At 34.9% G+C, this 23,383-nt stretch overlaps 4 protein-coding genes across 11 annotated transcripts in view; 1 reads left to right on the top strand and 3 right to left on the bottom strand.

The window, feature by feature from the left end:
* The first annotated feature begins 775 nt into the window (after positions 1–775).
* Positions 776–1,632, top strand: LOC115565084 (coiled-coil domain-containing protein 43). The gene is made up of 3 exons (XM_030390062.2): positions 776–1,030; positions 1,086–1,304; positions 1,377–1,632. Exons 1-3 carry the CDS (start codon positions 875–877, stop codon positions 1,623–1,625), a joined length of 624 nt encoding a protein of 207 aa, XP_030245922.1. The 5' UTR covers positions 776–874; the 3' UTR covers positions 1,626–1,632.
* Positions 1,633–1,825: 193 nt separating this feature from the next.
* LOC115565083 (uncharacterized) lies at positions 1,826–4,222 on the bottom strand. Its single transcript, XM_030390061.2, has 2 exons — positions 3,528–4,222; positions 1,826–2,467 (listed from the first exon to the last, which is right to left on the bottom strand). The coding sequence occupies exons 1-2, from the start codon at positions 4,137–4,139 to the stop codon at positions 2,078–2,080; spliced, it is 1,002 nt and encodes a 333-aa protein (XP_030245921.1). The 5' UTR covers positions 4,140–4,222; the 3' UTR covers positions 1,826–2,077.
* A 406-nt stretch (positions 4,223–4,628) lies between these two features.
* LOC115565085 (uncharacterized) lies at positions 4,629–5,991 on the bottom strand. Of its 2 annotated transcripts, none has more exons than XM_089258582.1 (2): positions 5,775–5,991; positions 4,629–5,715 (listed from the first exon to the last, which is right to left on the bottom strand). In XM_089258582.1, the coding sequence occupies exons 1-2, from the start codon at positions 5,929–5,931 to the stop codon at positions 5,111–5,113; spliced, it is 762 nt and encodes a 253-aa protein (XP_089114708.1). In that variant the 5' UTR covers positions 5,932–5,991; the 3' UTR covers positions 4,629–5,110. The 2 variants fall into 2 exon arrangements, with proteins under 2 accessions (XP_089114708.1, XP_030245923.1); XM_030390063.2 differs by having other exon boundaries at positions 4,630–5,715; positions 5,772–5,989.
* A 1,070-nt stretch (positions 5,992–7,061) lies between these two features.
* Positions 7,062–23,383, bottom strand: part of LOC115564409 (uncharacterized) — a 66,094-nt gene continuing 49,772 nt past the window's right edge. For 4 of the 7 annotated variants that reach the window (XM_089256832.1, XM_089256838.1, XM_089256831.1 and 1 more), the window contains 6 exons: positions 22,415–22,521; positions 18,669–18,765; positions 10,463–10,600; positions 9,738–10,392; positions 8,984–9,652; positions 7,062–8,061 (listed from right to left, as the gene is read on the bottom strand). In XM_089256832.1, coding sequence (XP_089112958.1) covers positions 7,931–8,061; positions 8,984–9,652; positions 9,738–10,392; positions 10,463–10,600; positions 18,669–18,765; positions 22,415–22,521 — 1,797 coding nt within the window. In that variant the 3' untranslated portion in view covers positions 7,062–7,930. Of the gene's footprint in view, positions 8,250–8,983; positions 9,653–9,737; positions 10,393–10,462; positions 10,601–18,668; positions 18,766–22,414; positions 22,522–23,383 lie in introns of all 7 variants that reach the window. The other 3 variants (XM_089256833.1, XM_089256837.1, XM_089256835.1) reach the window with 2 other exon arrangements.

The following is a 23,383-nucleotide window of genomic DNA, read 5'->3' as shown; positions in this document are numbered from 1 at the left end:
CAACAACAACAAACAAAACGCAGGTGTCGACTTTTTCTTTGTTGTTATTGTTGGTGTCGTAGTTAAATTATGACAGCGCGACGGAGACGCAGAATACGAATAAAACAAACACGCACACACGCACATATACATACATACATGAACTCACACACAATACACTTTCAATTACGCACTATACGCAATGTAAAATGTCTTCAGCTTCTTGGCACTGCACCTGGAATTTGTTTATGAAATTCAATTGTTATTGTTGTTGTTTTCGCAACAAAAACAAACAGCTGCATACTCTTGTCGTTTTAGCGGTATGGTGAGTATGCGCAGCCCGCAGCAAATTCACACATTTCACATTTAACAGCATTTGCGCAATTATTCGGAGGCGATGTGAATATTAAATACGTCATTCAAGGAAACACACATTTAAAAATCTTAAATTAAATGTTAAACAGCAGCGCACAAACAAAATAACAATATTAAAATGTGCAGCGTTTAATAGCACTAGTTGAGCATTTGCTCACCAAGCACTGCGTGCGTTCACAACTGTTGCGCACAGCTGTGCAGCGCTACGTAACAGTTGAGTAGATACCGATAGTTGTATTTATGTGCCATTGACAGGGACTGCTGAAAATATAAAATAAATGTCAAAGTGTTACAATTTTGTGCTAAGCAAATAATTAACTTGCATAACTTTGCAGTGTTTTGTTTTTTTTTTAAGTCATATATATATATATATTAATAATTTTACCATTTGCTCACGATATTCGCTCAGCTGTTTGTTTGGCTTTTAGCATTAGCAAACACTGAATTTCGTTGCCTTTTGCGGCTTTTATTTGCCTGGACAACTGGATAGAAATTGCTGGCCCCCATTGCTGCATTTAAGATGAGCGAATTTCAGACGTGGCTCAACGATCAGCTCCGTCAGCTTAATACAGATGAGAGCGTCTTTGGTGCATACATCATTGGCATTCTCGAGGGCGAGGAGGAGACACAAGATGAGAAAATCGAGGCACTCGAAGGGATACTCAGCGGCACAGAGGTCAGTGGAATTTAACAGAAAATATTCGATTTATATTGCACCTCTCCTGTAACAGGCCTCCAACATAGAGGAATTGGTGGCCAGCATCTTGCAGAAATGGTTACAGAGCCATCCCAGCGCCGATGAGCCGCCCAAGAAGGGCCTGGACATCGACGTCAATGCACAGCTAGCCAAATTGCTCGAGCAGCAGAAGCTCCAACCCGCCGTCAAAGAGCGCGAATATACCGAAGAGGAACTGCGCATTAAGCAGCAAATACTAGCGCAATACTCACAGGTTTTTTTTTTATTAATATTCCTTTTATTTCAGTTCACCCAACTGATTTATGTTCATCTGCTGTGCTTTTAGACTGCTGTCAGCGAGGAGGAGGACGAGAACACAGATGGCGAATGCGGTGAGCCCAGCGGGGCCAGTGTCGTGGCGCCCAACACCAACAAGTCGGATGTGGCCAATCTGGCCAAGGAGAAGCGTGAGCAGGCGCGTCTGGAGAGTGCGGCCAAGAAGCAAAAGGACAAAGAAGATCGCGAAAAGCAAAAGCAGCTGCGCGAAGAAAAGAAAGAGAAACGCAAAACCGTCAAGGGTGAACGACGCCGGTAACCGGCCCCCCCTCAACCAAAAACCGAAATCAAAGAAAACAAAATCCGTCTGCCAAACCCTAAGCCTCAGCTCCCAGCTCCCACAGCACAGATCTGTGCAGAAATTTACATAGTCTCTCGAAAGACATTACGAAACGAAAACCAAGAGAGAAAACTCCATGAATACAGTCAGAATAATAACTAAACATATATATAGATATATTATATATATAATTTGCATTGCAAATCGAATTGTAATTAATAATGTCAATGTATTTTGTTGCGCATTGCGTTGATATTTCAAATTGTTTTTACTAAATTAAATTTAAAGTCGTTTTCACAATGACGTACAATTTTTTAATTCGTTTTCTAACGCTAACTTGGCTTTCTAATTAACTTCTAGGAATTATGTATAGAACTCATTTGGTTTTCCCTTTGTAAATATATCATTAATAGTTTCGTTTTGCTTATCATTTATCCTTCGTCTTCATCGTCATCCTCATCATCTTCATTGACCTCCTCCTCGTCATCATCATCATCATCATCATCATCGTCGTCGTCGTCGTCGTCGTCGTCTTCCTCCTCCTCCACATCGTGCTCATCCTCGTTCTGCGGCTTGGCTGCTCCTGCTGGCTCCTGATCAGCGGTGCTCTCATTATTATCATTCTCATCGTTAGCCTCGCTTGGATTCGGTTCATTTGCTGCCGCTGCCGCCGCCTGCGCCTCTGCCTCCGCCTGCAGCTCTGTGGATAGTTTCTTGATAGCCTCTAGATCAGCCAATTGAATGCGTCTATTGTTAGGATCCAAGCAATTGACTTTGACATCTATGAAATCACCAATATGCTGCTCATCCCAGCTTGAATACTAAGAGGAATAGTGATGATTAAATTTGAGGAATTTATAATAAAATAGAATATGCAATAGATATAGATGTATATTGTAGATAAAATATTTTTATATTATTTACGTATTTTGTTGAATTTATATTTTATTATTTTGACAAAATGATTTATTTCAAAGTGTGCTTAACATAAATAGCTGTACTGTTTTTTTTTTTTTTCTTTAAATTTATATTTATGTAAGCAGTTATTTTTAATAATAATTAAAATTATTCGAATGCGTTGTGTCATACCGCCACCTATGGGCCAGTAGGGTAAGTAGTTTGCGCACGTTAACGTGATTATAAACACGTCAGCCTGAAAATATGCAACACACATTGCATTCCAGTGTGCTTCCAATGGAACATCAACGGCAGATCGTAATATAGTGATCGCAATTGAAATTTTTACTCTCTACCCTAGCAAACGTATCAGATTCATATTATTTATGCAAGTAGATCAAGTAAAAATTGTTATTATATGACAATATCAATTGGAATCCTATATCTGAAGGGGTTTTCTTTTTATTTTGACTAGCAAGATATTGAAGTTAGCAGAATTTTATAACTAACATGAAGAATATGTAGAGATTTTTTTTTTGACAATTGATAAGTTAATGGGATTTGATACGATATCAACAAAATTAAATATGCATCAGTATTTATATTATTTTATATAACTAGAAAGTCCCTAAGTTATTTTGAGTTTTTTAATTCATAGCATTTTTGTACAGCCGTTCATAGCTTCAATGAAATATTAATAAATAGTTAAAAGGGTCGAAATTGTTTTTTTTTTTGTCTATTGTTACATACTTTGGCACATAATCATCATACCCTCTCATAACCAATTTAAATTATGCACAGGGAATGAATAAGCAGCGACGCCGGCAGATCGCAGCAGCTTCTGCTCAGCCTCCAAACAGAGCGCAAAGAAGAGAGCACGATAATTGTTGGGCAGCAACGGTACTTATGCCTTTTGACTTTGTTGTTCGTGTGTTTTATTCTACTATTCTAAGTATAGAGTTAACTTTGATTAAAATCTCTTACCACAGAGCTGGAAGTGAAGAGCAGCTGCTGCTCCTCCGGCGGCTTGGCAGCGTCCTCAGTCGTTTTGACGCGCAAATATTTCTGCAAGAGATTCGTTTGCTCATCCCTGCGCCAGAGACAGAGCCGACTATTGCGCAGCCAATTCGCGTCCAACAGATCCCGTTTGTTGAGCAACAAATCCAATTGGGCCAATTTGACGAATTGCTTCTTGGGCGGCAGACTTTGTGCACGCTTTGCCGTCGAAGTGCTCGCCGCGGCAACATTCTCGAATTCACCCTCACTGGGCTCCGATTCCAGGTGGTTGTAATCCTCCTCATCGTCCAGAGACTCGAAATCTTCGTCGCTTACCTTGGGCACAATCGTACGCCGCTTGCTCTTCGCTGCCGTCGCTGTTGCCGTTGCAGTTGCCTTGCGTTTGCGTCCAGCGCTGCCAGCGTCGCTGCCGCCAGCGCCAACACCGCCGCTGCCATTGGCGCGTGTCGGTGGCTTCTGTTGGCGTTGCTTCTTGTTGGGCCGCCAATCCTCCTCGGAATCGTCGTCGTCCGGACTGTAGTCCTCCTCATCGGAATCCAGATCGAATGTGGTGGTCACCAGCTCCGTGCGACTACGCATTTTCCAACTGATTTAACGGCCCAAAATTAAATTCTCTATTCGTATTATTATTTAATTTTCTTTTTGTTGTCCTTAGCGCTGCGCTGCGTCTCAAAGCAAACTGAAAATTTGCTGTTGCTGTTGTTGTTGTTTTTGCCTTTGCTGCGACTCCCACATGAATTCGTTTGGGAGAAAATTGCAATACATCTTCTCTGCAGCAGCGTTAACCGTTTTTGGGGGTTGTTTCTCTCTATGGCCTGTCGCTCGCTCACTTTCTCTCTCTCCCGCTCTCTCAGCTTCATGTGAAAAGCTTTTTTGTACCTGAAAGCACTGATGCCATTTTAGACTTTTTCCCGCCAGATTTAGCTTTCTTAAAAGTTCTATTGCAGGAAGAATTTGAAAATAGCGTGAAGCGGGAAATTTAGCTCTTTAAGTTTTTTTTTTTTTTATTGTTTCTTTGCAATGCACATTTATTAAATATATTACGGAAAAAAGCTATTAACAAGATAAGAAAAAAGAGAAAAATCCTTTCTAGCTAGATCAAAAATTGCAAATGGATCCTTCGAATTCACATATGAAATTAAACCTGTTAAGGCAATCGATGTCATTCATTTTAAACCCAGTAGAATATAAATGAACGCAATTTTCTTTGGCCAGCTTTTTGGGTTCATTGCAATGCCAGGTCAGGAATTTAGGTTTCTGCCCAGTTGTTAGCGATAGGTGATACATATAATAGTAAGTATTAATAATATTTACCTATTTGATATACAATATTAAAATTAAATTATATATAACAAAATGTGTGTTTACTAAGGCGTTAAAAATGCAAAAATGGAAAAATGCAATTCAGTTTCTGCCCGGTCTCAGTGAAAGCCTCTAACGCTTTCTCTCTGCTCTCTCTTCCATTTGAATTCATGCCAAATATATTTAATATGTATTTATAACATAAATTATTTTAATCATTATCATCATCTTTTATTGTTATCATTTCATTAGCTATTCATTTTAGTCCCGTTTTCCATTCTTTTGCGCTTGTATTCTGGGCAGGCTTTGTCCAGTCTTAGCAGTCGCTCACGAAACTCATGCATTCGCTTAAGGCTCCGCTCAGGTGGACGTGACCTGGCGTAGTTCTTGTTGCTGCTGTAATTGTCTGTGTTGTTGTCCTGTTGGCTGAGCTGACGACGCTGGGCACTCGTATATGCTGTGAGTCCGCGAGTTAGATCTTCGCTTGATTCGCTTTTCCCTCGCTCTGTCAGTGCCCCTCTCTGATCCAGTTGCAGCAGACGCTGATGCAACTCACGTGTGCGTTGGCTGCTCGATATCACGGGCTTTTGTCGAGGCAGTTCCTTTGGGCGTTCCAAATTCATAAGACGCTGGCGCAGATTGCGCATTTGCTGGGCACGTGGCAGGGATGGAGAGGAAGAGTGTCGCCCGGACAGCTTGGCTTTATTAACTTGAGCGCTTGCCATGTCCACCTTCATCAATCGTTCACGCAGTTCGTTCACAATTGAACGACGATTATTTGATTTGGTTTCGGTGGAGTCTGCGGCTGCGGCAGGAATGCTTCGATAGGACTCCAAATAGTTTTCACCTCTCACTAAAATAGTTCATTTATTTTATAGAGATATACCAAGTGGAAATAAATATGTTTACAACTGTTTATCGTCTGCTGTGTTTCGTCGCATTCCTGTTTTATTTCCGTATTCAGAGGCTCTTCTATTTTAATAGGTCCTATGTCTATTTCAAATTCTGGTACTTCATAATCATCGGGATATTCCTTTTTAATGCAGTTTATATCCATATATTGCTGCATTTTAAATAAAATGGTATCTCTCTTAGCATACTGCAAAAAAACAAGTTTTTTCTTGTTTATTGTTTATTCCAGCTGTTTTTAGAGATGATACGCAAGCACGTAAGTAATTTATTCGTTACCTATCGCTATGCGTAAATTCATGCCAATTATATCGATTATTGAATGGCGCAAAAATTTAAATCTTACAAAAATATCCGAAACGCAGAAAATATTTTAAGTTCAGTAAAAAAATAAGCTATTTTGAGACGTAACTTATAAAAAATATGACGATAGATAAGAGCAGTTAGTGATTTATTTACGTTTATTTATATTGGAATTCTGACCAAAGATCATATTGCCTATGACGTCACAAACTTTCCAAGACAACTATCGAATTACCATTCATTCTCCGCGCACAAATCGATAGTCTGCGATTGTTTTGAGCCTCAACAGCGATCGCTAACTGTTTACAGTTTCAAATGTTCGCGTGTGAAATTTTTCGTGTTTTGCGTTCAGTTATTTGAAATGATAAAATGCGAATATAAATTGCTGAATAAGTGAATAAGTTGGTCAAAAAAGCAGAAGCTGATATTCGTGCGCCTAAATTTGTATTTATACGTATTTTGTGTTGTTCATCTTAGCTGCTGTAGTGAAAATTGAGTTTTTATAAGTAACGGCATATTTTGTTCATTTTTTTTCCAGTGAAGAAAAATACATGCATGCAATATGTACGCATGTTATTATGTGGTACTTTATTATTATTAATAAATTTAAATAATGCAAACATATTGCAAATCTTCTTGAAATGTTTACTGTGCTTGGGTTAACGCGTTTGTGTTAGTGTTTGGATTAATAAGAAAGAGAAAATGCAAATGTGTGAGTGCTTTAGAAATGTGGGAGTAAAAGAGACAAAAGTGTGTGCAAAAAGTGCGATGAGAGAGTTCCGTATGTAAGGAAGTTTTATTGGAAGTAGCTATTTAATGAATTGGAATATTAAATAACAAGGTAAAGTGAAAATTTCTTGCGCAATTTAAAATTTGTTTATTTTGCTTTCATTTTAATTGCCCTAAATATTTTAGTTATTACCACGATCAAAATATATGTATATATAAATATATATGTATATTATATAAAAAGAAAAACATGTTGAATTGTTGTATAATTTATTTTATTTTGACGTTTTACATAAAGTCAGCTAAAGCTAGGTAAATCTTATAATTGTAGTAATAGGGGGACTAGAAGATTATGCTTCCACAATTAATATCACGTGATATTCTAAAAAAATTATCAATTGATAGTCATTAACACAATTCTATATACAAATTGACATCAGGATAAAAAAAAAATAAATGTATATTTGCCTTGAAATTTAATAATTCATTCTCACAGTCTGAACACAATAACAATTTAAAGTAATTTAAAATACAAAAAATTAAACAATTTCTCTTGAGTAAAAATATTGTACAAATCATATAATTATAATGTGTTCCATGACATTTTTTATTACTAGTTGATGCTCGTAAAATTTAGAATATATTATTTTTCATCTAGTCCTCCCACATACCAATAGAGTTGATGTTCTAGACAATGTTTTTGATTCGATAAAGCTGGACAATGTAGCACACTAAAACTACTAGAAAGTTGTAATTATATTTTTAATTAAACTACATATTTAAACTAATTATAATTATTTCCATTGCATGTATATTTATTTTTCACTACAATAATTCGCTGGCATGTTTTAGCCAAGCGCTAGAAAGTCGCTGCATTTAAGGTCTACAAATGATATACATATATTTTACATAGTTTCTTAAATATATTATTATTATTATTAATTTATTATTTTCGGGATATTTCCTTTATTCAAGTATCATATGTTGACTAATTTGATAATTTGATTTCACTTAAACATTAGTCTACATATTGGGCTATTGGTAATGCATATTTATGTCGTACCATCTCTCACATTAAATACATATACATACATATATTATATATTCCGTATTTAGACCTTTAACCGCTATACGCGCGTGGGTGTTCCAAAGATGGGGACGTTGTTGCGTCGCTGGGCCAGCGGGGAGGCGGGCACTGGTGTCGGTCCGTTATTGTTGTTGTTCAGTCGACGTTGTTGGCTATCCGAATGGGCACGCTCTACAAGAATTGATATTCTATCTATCAGATACATTTCTCTATATGCAGATACATCGATATATACATATATCATGGGCAACTGATTTGGGACATGCTTGTTTGGGTATTTCGGTTCTGTGTATAGGATCGCTGCATGCAATTTGTTTTGTTCGTTCAATCAATTATTTACCACATATTTTCCGTTTCTTCTGAAATTTGTTAACATGCAATTGAAAATAAAAAAAAATATATATATGTATAAATATATTTAATATTTACAATTAAATATATTAGGAAATTATAGTGTGTCGCGTGCGGATGTTAAGGGGTTAGTAAATGGTTCTAAATATAATAATAATAATAATTTGGTAAAATTAGTATTTTATATATAAAATTTTATTTTTTTGTTTGCTTGTTTTTTTTTTTTTTTTTTTTTTTTTTTTTAATATTCAATCAAACCATAAATATTGTACCCAATAGGTAAAATATCTAATTAAAATATTGATTTGTTTTTGATTTTAATGGCTCTAAATATAAAAATAATAATTACTCAATAATTACACAATATTATATACATATATGTATATATTATATAAAACTATTTTTAAATATTGAATGTAGTAAAATTATAATAATAACAATAGGAATACAATGTAATAATAAAAAAATACTAATAATACAAAAAATATTAATATTTGTATTAATGTAAACAAAATTTTTAGAGTCTACTTTGTTTTATTTAATTTTTGCAATTTCAAGTTATATACGTACACATAATATTTTATATGGCAATTAATACGCATTCCTCTACAAATTCTCTCTGTTATTCAAATATATTCTATTATTGTTGTTTAAAATAAAATTCTTAATAAGAATTGTATTCACAAAATTAGTAAAATCTATCCCCCAATTTAAACGTGCATTTGTGTGGATAGATATTTACCTCGAAACTTGAGGCCCTGGGCCTCGTTGATGATGGCCGCTAGAGCTGGATGCTGATAACGCTCCCGGAATATGGCCGATCCGTTCATGGCGGAGCCGGCGTTGCCGTTGAGCGTGCCGCTGTTGCCGTTGCCATTGCCATTGCTGTGATGATGATGCATCATCTTGTGCTGTGGCGTATGCTGGGGCGTCAGCGAAATGGGGGGCGTGCCATTGCCATTCTTATAGTAGCGATTCTGATTGGGGTCATAGGTGCCATTGGTGTTAGTATTGGTGTTCTGCTCGTGATTATGATTAAGACGATTGGCCAACTTAATGGACGCACAGCGCTCCTCCTCATTGTTGCGCATCTTCAGTATGCGCTGATCCTGCACTGAGTAGCGTGAGCCGTGCAACGCATTCAACTGATTCAGATTGTTCACCTGGGCGCTCAGCTTCTTGGCACGAAAACTGCCGCCGGGCGAATTGTTGAGCAGCGTGCCACGTGATGAGCTGCCATTGGTTTCGGTGCTGTCGCGACTCGCGCCCTCGCGATAGCTGGAGGGGCGGTGCGTCGATGGAGGCGTGTCGAGGCCACTATCATGGGCCGAGCAGTCCAGCTCCTGTTTATTGTTGGCCAGGCCAGCAGTGCTGCCGCCATTCGCATTGTGTGTGGGCAGCATGGGTTGAACTAGAACGGAGATAGAGAGAGAGAGAGAGAGAGAGAGAGGGAGTTTAAGTTTCAGTTATACAAGGTGGAATTTTGTTGAGCTCACCTGAATGACGCATATCGGTGGGCGCACGAGGTTTGCGATAGAGCCAATCTCTGTCCAGTTCATTGCCATTGTCCGGCTGGGCGCTGATGCCGCGGAATAGTCTGGGGCGACGCAGCTGCACCTCAGCCTCCTCGGCGGTCTCCTCGTCGACCACCTGATTGGAACCGAAGCTGCTATTGATGAAAATCCGTCGAGGCGAGCCATACAAGACGCCACCAGCCTGGGTGAAGCTGTTCTGCGCCGAGGCATAGCCATTCGAGTAGCGACTGAGATTTGCATTGCTGTGATGCGGTATCTTTTGCGGTGTGGAGTGATTCGTTGAGATGCCGCTCAAATGATGATTATGATTCTCATTGTTGAGGGCACTCAGATCGGGCACCGAATCGCTGAACAGAAATGGATTCGCACCCGCATAGCCATTCAGGCTGCCAGCGCCGATTTTATGACGCGCCAGGCCGCCGCCGCCGCCGCCGCCGCTCGCCGAGCCATTCGTCATCAGCCAATCGTCCAGGGCGCTGGAATAGGTGCTGCCCAGGCCAAAGTGCTGGAACTGCAGCGAAGCATGCGAGACGGGCGCGGCCAGAGAGGCGCGCGATCTGGGACCCTGGGCGATCTTTAGCGCGCGACGACGCTCCTTGGAGGTCAGCGTGCATTCCTGTGTTTGGGGAATCATTCAATTCTATTTAGTACAAATTCACTTTGGGCCAATTGATGCAAAGACTTACTTCCAGCAGCTCGAACCAATCCTCGAGGCCATCGTCGCAGCGCAAGAGCACCCGACCCTCGCGACCCAACAGCAGCCCAATGGCGCTATACGAGCGTCTATTGAGCCACTCCACCTTCTCCACGTCGACCAGCTTGACCTGAAATGATTCAAGAAAACAATAATAAGTCCACGGTCTACTACATCATTGTTACACTGCAATACAATGGGAATAAAAGTCAAAGGTTAGGCAATGATCGCTGGACGGACTGACTCTGACTCTCTGGGCCACGCAGCAGGGGTCTGGGAATTGGACTGCAGCTCAACTAAAGACCTGCACGTTTCTTAAGATTGTGATGAATGGAGACATGAACATCCAAAAGAATTAAAGTAGTTGCGTGAGTGAAAAGGGCAAAGGGAAAAAGATTATGGATTAGAGAAGAACTCAAAAGCTTGAGAAATTTTTAATAATAATTTGAAGAAGTTTGTAAATGTTTGGGATCAATTAATTATGCGGATGGCTTAAAATGCTTATATATAAATATAAATATAAATATAAATATAAATTTATAAAAACATCAAATAAATATAGAAATTGTGATAAAAAATAGATTAATAAACTAATATAAATATAGAAATACATATCAAATAAAAATAATATAGAAATTGTAATACAAAATAGAATAATTAATTAATATAAATATAGCAATACATATCAATTAAAAATAAATATAGAAATTGTAATAAAACATATAATTATTAAACCTTGAAAAACTTTTTTTTTAAATTACTAAAACCAAAGAAATCTTAAAATTTTAGAAATTATATTTTAAATTACAATATATTTAAAAAAAAAACTTTGTATACTAAAAAATTTAAAAATAAAAATAATGCAGCTTAGCTTAAAAAAAAAATGTATGCATAAAATATTATTATTATTTTTTAAATGTAATTTAAATTAAAAAATTCACTTTTGTGCAGATTAAAAATTGAAATTTCCACTTTTGTTTAAAAAATATGTTTAATATGAATGAAAATTAAATTAAATTTATATCTCAATTTTAATTAAAGAAATTTAAGATAATGTTAGAGCCCAAGCGCATTCGGACTTTTAACAGCCATTGCATATAGTAAAACATTAAATATATTCTAATTTGAATTTTAATAATCAGATTATTTTCAAATTCAATTTGAAGTTGCTGAAATTCTCTTGACTAGGTTCTGTCTGTTAATTAAACGTGTTTCTTGCCATTTCTTTGGTTTCCTTAAGCTATCGAAATAGCTTAGGGTGTCTATGACATCAGCCGAGCTCTAGTTGGCATTTAAGATTGCATCGCAGTTGCCATTCGAAACTAATGCACTTAAATTTAATGGCAGACGCCATAAAATAAATTGCTACTCAATTATTTTTAGCACGTCTTTATGCAAAACTTTTGGTCCAACAACAATACAACAATTAAGTGGCTGGCGCCCTCTATCTATCTATCTACCTTTCTCGCCCTGCACTAGCTACCTTTCTCTGGCAACTATTGAGCGTTTCTTTTTGCTTCCACGTTCTCGTTGTTCTGCTCTCTAATTTGGTCTTAGTGCATTTTGCAACTCGGTTAAAAGTCATTAGGCCAGGCTGACAGTTTTGCCCTGGCCAAGTGCAAAAACTTTTTAACCATGTAGAACTTTTATTGAACTCATTTTTCTTCATTGCTGTTGTTGTTGTTGCTGTTGTTGTTGTAGTTGTGCTGGGCAAGTTTGCTTGTTGTTGGCGCTGCTTTATGGCCAGAACTTAAAGCTGTTACCGATTCTGTGCTCCAGCTAAAAACTATACGAGGCCATTAGGCAAATATGTCAGCAGCGTGTGGCAATTAGCCAAGTTATGCGATATCAAACGTTGGCCAAGATATTTTTCTTAGCTCCGCTCGCCGCTTCCATTTTTATGGCCGACCATAATTAAGTTGCTCTAAACGCTGCGCACAGTGAATGGAAAACGTTTTTATGATAAATTGCGCGATTTATGTTTACAATATAAAACAACAACAACAACAACTAGATACATTGGGAGATATGCGTGTGTGTGATCGCTCATCATGCCGCTGCAGCATGTCAAAAGCCAAAGGCCTTGTCGCACAACAATCATTAAAGTGCGCCCCTATAAAATGATCTAAGACCATAAGCAACGCGCTGGAATTATCTCTGTGTGGGCTGCAAAACATGCCAAATATTATAGGTTATTTGTGGGTGCCATATATATACAAATGTATGTATGTATCTATAATTTACATATATATGAAGAGAGATTTATAGTACATTTATTTTGAGCAGTTTTGTGTGTGGAAAACGTTTATTTCAAATTATATTAATACGCTTTCTAGTTAATCCTGCTGCGTATTAAAGCTGACTAAGCTATTAGACATTGATGTATGCGGGACTAGAAAACATGGAAAACATTTTCCAAATGGTTTATTATTTATTTAAAAATTACAATTTCAGAGAAGCATATTAATTATAAAAGTATAAGAACGTGTTTTATCATCGGGCTAAAATCTTTAAATAGATTAAACATGTAGACAAAATTGAAATACAAAAAAACTAGCCTGAGATGCAAGATAATAATAATAATAATGCTTTTGGAAAATTATTTAATACCAGCAATAAAATTTGAAAATAAAACACATTCGATAATATTTTAAGTACTAAAACACTTTGGCTTGTTAGCAAAAATAATATAAATTAGCTAAATATACTAAATTGGGTAAATAATAATAAATAGGCAATGTATTAGTTATCAAAAAAAAAAAAAAAAAAAAAAAAAAAAAAAAATTAAATAAATAAATAAATAATATCAAGTACAAGTTTAAAATATATTTGAGAGCCGATCCTTATATAAAATAGAATATTTTGGAAAAGAATCAAAATTCAATAGTAAGAACAAATTTAATATAAATTTATAGGTCACAAATATGAATTTACATTTAATATTAAAAATTTATTTAATATATAAATCAGTTTAATAAATTTGAATATTTTTGCTTTCCTATCCAAAACATATTGAAATAATTTAACAATCTAACTTAGCTGACCCTCAGTAATCCAATTTACATTCACAAAAAATAAAAATAAATGCATTTTCCAATTTCCGCCTCCAAAAATTAGTTTAGTAAACTAGCCGCAAAACTTTCAAAAAATAAAATAAACCGAGAGAGAGAGAGAAAAACTTGAAACAGTTTCAAGGCTGCCATTGATTAGCTGTTATTGTTATTGTTATGGTTATTGTTATTGTTTTGTTTTGTTGGTTGTCTTTCATATTTTGTCATATTCAATAGCATTCGCTTGTCAAAACTGAATAATAATAAATTCGATATGTAGGCTTCATGGTATTGAGTATTTCTTCATTTCAAGACATTATTCGTTGCGCTTTTGATTGATTTGTGAGGTTGAATCTCGATGCCGTGTAAACTTTTCATATTTCTGATATTTATTTCTCGCACATTTTGCCATCTTTTCCATTTTAATTATGCAAATGCATTTTATAAACGATTTCAGCGTGCCGCCAGGCATGCTCGCTCAATTAATATCGAATCATTATAGCGGGAGTATATACATATCCGATTTCCAGCATCAAAAATCAATATTGATTTCAATCACTGTCAAAGTGCAGAGAAGCAGAAATAAGAAGAGAGGGAGAGAGAGAGAGAGAGAGAGTGAGAGAGACAGAAGAAGAAAAAAACTGCAAACTTTGGTGGCAGTCTTAGTCAACCCGCAGGCTCCCGATTGCTGCTACCTTTTGCTCACCTCTCCACCCCCTCCTCATTATATGCGCCTCTCGCTCCACAGAGGAGAACTGTGTTTTTCTCTGTCCTTCTCCCTCTCTCTTTCATGATTGCTGTCACGTCACCTGTAATTATTAAGCATCGCTACATTTCACGCGCGATTGATTTTCCCCGTGGAAATCAACGGCTGACTGTGGGCACAGCAATGCGCTTCATTGACAGCTCTTCCAATCAACATCAACATCATTATTATCATCGCCATCATTCTCATCAGCTCGCAAAATTTTCAATCACTTTGAAATTTATGCAAAAATCAAATTAAATAATTAGACTCTAAATGAGGCTGTCTACTGCACACGTAATTGATTAAGTTGATTACATTGACAAGGTGTTATTGATTCCAGTTCTCATGTCAACTAACACATAAAGATACGAGAGAATGTGTGTGTGTGCAAATTGAAAGAGAATTCAATAAATAAAACGGAATGCAATATCCATTGTCTAGGTGATAATTAGAATTTATCGTAGAATATACATATTTAAATAAATTAAAATTTAGTATTTAGTATGTAAAACTAAAATATATAATGATGCACACTAAAATTATATTTAAATAAATTATAGAAATTATATAAACTTAAAGTAAATATTTAGAATATTTAATAATAATTAAAATGTTAAATACAATTTAAATTTAAAATAATCATGCCAATAAATTTATATTTAAATAAATTATAGATGTTATATAAACTTAAACTAAATATATTTAGTATATTTAATAATAATTAAAATGTAAAAAAAAAAAATTTATATAAAGTAATCATGTCTCCAACTAAATCACTATTTCCACTTTTTTTTTTTATAAGTGTATTATGTGCATAAAAAAGTCAACTCCATAGAGACCTCTAATGAGGAAGACAGCCAATGGCCTCACTGCTCAATGACTTGATTTCGTTCAGGGTTTGTTTAGCTGGTTGTTGTCTCCGCTAATTAGTGTGGGTGTCTGAACTAGAGATGCCCAAAATTGGCAAAAAAATGTTCAGCTTGAATATTCAATGGAATACTGAAGGTCTTGAAGGTGTAAAAAAAGTGCTTGGACAAATTTAACGATTATAAGAGATAGTTTATGAAATTTAATGAAGAGCGAAATATTATTAAATGTATTTAAAAGTATTTCAATAGATGTTTATTATAGTTGTCAAATATCTAATACTTATTATATATATTTATACAAATTAAAATATTTTGTATATAAAGAAATATTTGCCAAAGCTATCAGAAACACACAAATATAAATTGATTCAATTCATAGGGAATATCTACATAATTTAGCTAAAATACCTTTATTCATTTACTCTACATTCATTCGGAATTGCTTTTCTTTTCCCGTCTAATTTTGTTTCTCTTTTTCGCATTAAATTCCATTTACCTTGATTATCTGCTGCTCTCGCTGAATTGTTTATTTTGGAAAATTGCCCGCAATAAATAAAAATGTTTGCTGCTGCGTTTGAAATTAATTTTAATTTTAATTTTAAATCAAGCTGTAAACAACAAAAGACTGCAAACTATTTATGGAGGCTGATTTTGCAGAGATTTGAAGTAGCAAAAAGCGAGCTAAATAAAATAAATAGAGATAAAACTTAAATTAAACGAAAATACAAGCGATTTTCCCATGATCTCTTTATGCTTGTTGTTGTTGTTGTTGTTATTGCTGTGCTAAGTGGCATTTGTATTACTGTTGTTGCTGTTGTAGTTTTATGTGCATTTTCCTTATTTGTTTAAGCAACAACAACGAACCATTTCATTGCAATCGTGTGTTTTATTTATTTTACTTTTTTTGTTTTTGCTTTACTCTTTGCTGCTTTCCTGTTTTGCTATGCATTTTAATTTTACCCGTTGCCTTTTAGCTACGTATTTGCTTTGTTTTAATGGCAAAGTTGTGGAAGCTGGAGCTGGCGCGGGCCAGGCTCTCATGTGGGACGTACCGATAGTTAGGCAAATTAACATGCAGTATCTGCAAGTTTTAGCCAATTAGCAGAGTTTTGGACACGCGGTAATGAGCCCTGCTGCAGTGGAGAAATGCAGTGGGAAATGGAGCTTATTCAAATAGGAATAGGATGCGACATATCAAGTGCAAGTTTGAATGAAAAAAAGTTGAACTAATTTTGGTTTTCATTTATTTTTTTTTGTTATTTTTATACTCATTCACGAAGTGAATTAGTATATTGGTTTTGTGCAATGTCCGTCTTGCTGTCCGTCCGTCCGTCCGTCTGTCCGTCTGTCCGTCTGTCCGTCTGTCCGTATGAACGCAGTTCATTTCGCCGCTATTGAAGCTAGAGACTTGAAATTTGGAACACATACTCGTGTATAACTCCGATTTATAAAGTGTTAAAATTTTCCCGATCCGCCCACTAGGGGCGTGGCAAATCGGAAAATGCATTTTCCGATATACCAGAAATCATGTTAGTTGAAGAGCTAGAAAGTTGAAATTTGGTATGTAGATCCGCGTTGACCCCCCAAGTCCAAAAAGCTATGGTGGATATATCTACGCCCATTGGGGGCGTGGCAAATCAGATAAAACTGTATCTCCTAAAGTTCTAAAGCTAGAACGTTGAAATTTCGCACGTGAGCTAATGCTATAATTCTATAATGACTGATGAAAAATTTTTATGTCTACGCCTACTAGGGGCGTGGCAAATCGGACCTGAAGATATAGTGATTTTTCAAATTTGGCTATATTCTAGGCACTATTGATGCTACAGACTTGAAATTTGGTATATATACGCGAGTTGACCTCCCAAGTCCAACAAGCTATAGTGGATATATGTCCGTCCAAAGGGGGCGTGGCAAACCGCAAAACTTTATATCTCCGACAGTTTAAGAGCTAGAAGCTTCAAGTTTGGATAGTTAAGTTACTGGTAACGTCCTCTATCGATGCCCTAAAAATAATTGTCACGCCTCTTTGGGGGCGTGGCATATCGAAAAATACCCTGTAATTTTCACATTTTTTGAGCGTAAGCATTCAAATTTCGCATTTACGTAACCGTTAGCTCTTTCTAAGAACTGGCCAAAAATGAGGTGTCTACGGCCACTAGGGGCGTGGCAATCGGCATTTGTATTATCAAATTGCGACATTTATATGCTTGAGCTACCTACATACATATGTATGTATGTATATGTATATACAAATAGGCTTAATAGGCATTGATAACACGGAAGGAAAGATTTTTATAAAATATAAAAATAAAATTTAAATATTTAAAAAATATAAAATAAGCTAAAATAACAAAATTTGCAATTTACAAAAAAGAGTTTTCCGCGGGATGTGAATGAGTATTCCGCAGTCGGTAGCGCCCGACTGCAACGTTCTTACTTGTTTTTAATTAATTTAAGGTTTCTATATTTTTGTAAAATGTAATATTTGTTTTCATTTATATATAATTTAATATAATTTAACTTTTTTAATCTTTTAGCTTAAGTTATTTATTTTTTTAATTTATTTCCAGCTTTGATTTAACAAAAATTGATTTAATTTTATCAAATTAATTTTTATTTTAAAATGTATATTTTTTATATACCTTAATTTTTTTTTTAAATTGTATTTACTTCTGTTAATTTTTTTTATATGTCTATCCCATCTCGTCAGTATTATCCCCCCTCTCATTGTACTAAAAACCGTATATCTATCCCAAACATCTCAACACATGGCAGAACGTGACTTTATGTGAGTGTGAGGCTACAAAGGGGAGTCAATTTATAAGCATTTGTTATATTGCTTTGTCTTTTCAAGGTGTGTCCTGCCCCCAGTCTCATATAAGGCATAAAGCGCACACTTACTGTGCCACGCCCACCAGCCCGCTGCACTGCCATAATAATCACGAGTATGACAAAGTTATACTCGTAGTTCTCATAATACTTGGCATAAATCTCGTTGCGGTAATAGAATTTTACAATGCGTAGTAAATAAGCAAGAGATCTGTGTGCTCGGGGTGTGTGCCGACTATGCGTGTGTGTGTGTGGTAGTATGAGTTTTGGGTGTTAACCTGGTCAAGCTGTTGAGCTAACCCCGCTGAGGTAGCTCTGGATAATTGGTGGGGCGTGCTGAAGATTTATGGCGATATGTACAGTAATAAAAGTTTGAAGCTTAAATATAGGGTAAACCGAAAAGTATTTTGCAACTTCCCATATACATAAATGACATCACCGACAACTGCAGACAACTTCTTTCCAGTGTTGTAAAATTTTAGTGGAAAAAAGTTTGATCTACCTGTGCATTGTAGACTTAAGTACATGTTTAATTTATATCTAAATGATGTATTAAAAATAAAGTTTTTTTCTGGCATCTATGACTAAGTTGAAAGCAAATGAAACATTTCCAAAAATATCTCGAAATTGTAAATTGATCTTCAGTGCATAACCTTTGACATCTTTCATAAATGTTTGAGTTAACTAAAATTGACTTACCTTAAATATAAATTGTCCCATATCCGAGGCACGTTCATTGGCCGAGCCCGAGGCACGTTTAAAGCAATGCAAATAATCACGGGTGAGCACAAAATATCTGCAATGAAACAAAACAAAAAACATCAAAATAAATAAATGTGACTCATAAAAAATCCATTTGCTAACCCAAAATTAAAGGCCAGGTCTTATATTAAAGGTCAATTGCCCGAAGAGCCACTCAATAATGATGATTGTAAAATAATTATGATACAACAAATTTTTTAACAATTCAAAAATTGGCAACAGCTTGCCAATTGGCAGTGCAACAATTGGCAACAGATTAGATATACAATAGGCCACACGCAGGGCTCCGTTAAAAAATTGTTATTAATAAATAATAAATCATGCGTCAAACAAAAAAAAGAAAAAGAAATACCAGAAGTGAAAAGCCAAAAAGTCACTTGAGTAACTTGGCTACAAAAGCTGCTTTAGATTTTATGGTTTCCATAAGACGATGATAATAATATTTTATCGTCTCGGTCGCAGCAATGAAAAATGTTTTATTAATATGCTATTGGCAATTCTTTTTTTTTTCTCTCTCTCTTTGCTTCCTTTGAGAAATCATAAATTTTATTTTGCCCAAACTTAATAATGCATGGCAAGAGATATTTGCTTAGCGACTGCTTCAACTTTAGCCATCGATTTATTTATGGCGAAAAACTTTGCAGTCAGTCGAACGCAATGAAAATTCTGTTTCGACGAGTTCTTAAAAGGTGCTTTCAAATAATTCACCAAGAAGAGTTTCCTTCGCTTGGCCAACAAAAGAAGCGCCAAATTGATTATTTGCCAGTTGCTAGACTTTGTGTCCACAAAAGGGAAAACAGGTATATTGGATTTGTGTAATGGCCAAAGTGCTGTCATTCCTTGTGGGTGAAAACTATTTTGTGACTATTAAATTTAGAATAAATATTCGATTAATCAAGTTTTAAGTAAAAGGTGAAAACTATTTTGTCGCTATTAAATTTAGAATAAATATTTGATCTATAAAGTTTCAAGAAAAAGCATTTTCTGGCATGCCAGAAATCCAGTTACATCATCACAACTCTTTGGGTGCCTGGTATATCGAAAAATACCCTGTAATTTTTACATTTTTAGACATGAATCCAATCCTACATTTCCCCCCTTTGCAATGACTTCCGGGTATACAAGTAAGATGGGAACCAAAGTATCACGCAGTCGGTTGAGCTCGACTACAATGTTCTTACTTGTTTGAGCTTGAAGTTCTACAACGAATTGCAGCTCATAGCTCGCAGCTGCTTATTAACGTGGTCAAGCAAATTGAGCCAGGGCGTTTTGTAAACGAGCGATGCTGCTGCTTTCGCACCGAGTCTGGTTAATTGCTTAGCCATTGCGGTGGGTTTGGCTAATAATGTACCGCTGCAGTGATTAGTTAAGCTGGCTAAATGCTCGAAGCATGAAGCGAGCATTGAGAGGAACGAGAGCCATGCAGATTGCAAGAACTTAATGAGTGGAAACGTTCAAATAAGAAAAAAAAAAAATAATAATAGCAAAAACAAAAAGTAAAACCAAACTGCAAAACGAGCAAAGAAACGTATGAATAAACAAAACGCGCATAAATAAAGAAAAGTTAATGAAGCAACCGCTGGGAAATGAAATAGAAAACAAATTTAAATAATAATTAAGGGTTATAGTTAAGTTTTGATCTTTGGGCATAAATTGTATAATTTGGCTTTATTTTTGCTTTTTCGTTTTTTTGTTTTTTGTTCGCAAAGCATTTAATATGCCAATCAATGTTTTTAAACATCCATATAAACCAAATGAGAATCAGATACACATATGCGAAAATAATGACCATATACTATGTATAGAAAAGATGATGGATGATGAGTTCGGACAGCGATAAAAGTAAATATCAGCTGGATTATATAATGATGGAGTGGAAAGCGATAACAATTTATGAACAAACGAATTCGCTTGGTTGAAAAAAGAAAATGCGAAAAAAGAACATATAATAATTTCTGCAATAAATAGCAAAAAAGAAGAAACAAAAAAAAAAAAAAAAAAATATAAAAAAAAAATAAAATCAATGATAATTAAAATATTGAAAATTTAAAACATTAAAAAAATAATTAAAATATTATATTTAATAATAAAAACAATAAAACAAAAGAAAAAAATTTTTTAATTCGAAATATTATTGAATTAAAAAATGTCTTTTAAATTTAAAATAAAATTTTAAATGTATATTGTATTAAAAATATTACTCCAATTTAAAATATGTTAAAATTTTAAACATTTTTGAAATATATGTACGGGACTTAAAATGTACAACAAAATAAACAGTTTAACCAAAAACTTGTTAAGTTTTTTTTAAATTCAACTTATTAAATTTAGTATCGTATATTTCATTTAACGTAATTTTTTTTATGCAAATATCTCAAAAATGCAATTTTGTATCGCAATGGATTATTTGGATTATACAAAACGTAAACATATATTTATATGTTTATATGCTAAAATATTACATTTCAATAATTATAGCTCTCAATTGAAACTTGTCACTTCCCCAGCATAATGAAGCAAATAACTAATTGGCATCACTTGTAATGGCATTTCCATGCAATTGATGGAGTTCAAATATGCACAACTGATAGCAGTGCTTAGTGGCCATTAACTGTCAATTAAAAATGTGCCGATAAGCGTAATTACCAGCTGAACTGAGAGCTCCGCCCGAGGGTCAGGGGGTGTGAGCCAGAGAGTAACATAATTAAATTTCAATTAAATGCACAACAAACACAAACAAAAACACCGTCCTGAATGCCCTCTGTCAATCCAAGTGCAACCCAATGCCACCCACCCAGCCTCCCACGCGCAAAACACATTTACATTCGCATTTGCATTTGCATATCGCCCTCTCTCATTTCAATTCACATTTTGCATTATCTGCATTTCGAATATGAAAGTAAACTTCAGCCACACAGTCAGTCAATTGTGCGCTTTTTGCAATTAACAACCCCTGGGTAAATAAATTTGCAACAAATTCTACCTGGTCAATTCGAGAGGGTTGCTTACACTTAACAGCTTATTCCAGGGGTAAATTCAAATATTTAAAATGGAATTTTTAAAGTGATCTTTGTACTATTATTATTATTTTGAGGGAAAATTAAAGACAAAGTAACCCTAAATTTGCTTGCTATTTTTATTTGAGCAACAAGCATTTATAATTATATATTTATGACTAATTCTCATGCAGCATTTAATATGAATATTAAGTGTAATAATATTTATAAAGGAACTCGAAAGTTGTTAATCTACTTTGAATATTTTCAAAAATATAAAAAAAAAAAAAATCAAAAATTGTTTAATTAAATTAATACTATATATAATAAATTTAAAATATATTTTTTCTATTTATTTTATACTGTTAGTTACTTATGAATGAAGTTAAAAATATAATTAAAATACTTATCAAACAAATACTAAATATTTATTAAAATTATATGAAACTATATAAAACTACAATATTAAATGTAATTTGTATATAATTTTTAAGGCCTATTATTAAAACTACTTGAGGAGTTTCTCTATCTTTAGGAAATGCAATATTTTAAATGTTTTTATCTAGGAAGATATTCTATAAAATTCACCTTCACGTCTCTCTAGCTTATAACAAAAACCCAAATCAAACTTAAATATTAATTAGCTCTTGGACTCTTTATAAGTCCAGCGATATTTGCATGTCTTACCTTTCCTTCCAGCGCGAGAAGAGACGATCCCGTTGCTGCCACAGCAGTCCGCGTTTAATTGGTCCCGTCATGGAGGCCACAGGTATGCGACCCGCTAGCAGTGATTGCTGTGAAAAGATAAACAGATAGAAAGAGAGAGAGAGAGAACTGATTAAAATTACGTGCATATATGCAATTGCCATTAGCTGTAGGGGGAGTTAGTTTATGCCGATTTTGCACATTTGTTTAATTTATGATAGAACATTTTCTGAACGTCTCAGCTGTTTTCGCTAGCTGTCGCAGTGGCTCTCATAATTCTCTAGCCCCTGCACTTTACGGTACTTTAAATAATTTAAACAACAAGAACAACAACAACCACAGCGAACCGTGAACCTTTGTGTCTGGCTCCCATGAGCTATGATTAATGTTGCTTTAAAAAGCCGCCACTTGCGTTGCTTTGCAACCTCCCCCTTCAATAGGCGGCATCCCCCGCCCCATTTTAAACACGCCTGCTCTACCATAAATTCCGTTTTGTATTATTTTTTTTCTTTTTTGTATATTTTGTTTTTCATGTTGTGTGGTTTGTTGTTGTTGTTGTTTTTGCTCATAAGAGCAATTTATTATCAAGCGGATGGTATTATATTTTACATTAACAAATGTTTCGTAGCTGGTTAAATAATATAAGCGGATATAGACATGCATATACATATATATGTACATATAATGTATGTATATTTATGTAAATTTTTGATGGTATAACTCTGAGCAAGCTGGAGCATGGAGGCAATTATAATGGGTTAAGCTTTGTGGCTTCTGCGGCTTACACATCAAATTAACAATAAACAATAATTTAGCGGTTGAGTTATCGTGATGAAGTCATTTAAAATGATAAAATTTATTAAACATTTTCAATGATATTTTGGTAAGACTTTAATGTGAAGAATTTGACAGAAAGTTATAGCAATTTATAGAAATTTTAAATAATATTTA

This window comes from Drosophila navojoa, chromosome 3 (assembly GCF_054131105.1).
Source record: "Drosophila navojoa isolate 15081-1374.11 chromosome 3, UAZ_NAV_1.0, whole genome shotgun sequence".
Lineage (NCBI taxonomy): Eukaryota > Metazoa > Arthropoda > Insecta > Diptera > Drosophilidae > Drosophila > Drosophila navojoa.
The sequence above is the reverse complement of the archived record's forward strand: the minus strand, read 5'-3'. Positions and strand labels throughout refer to the sequence as shown.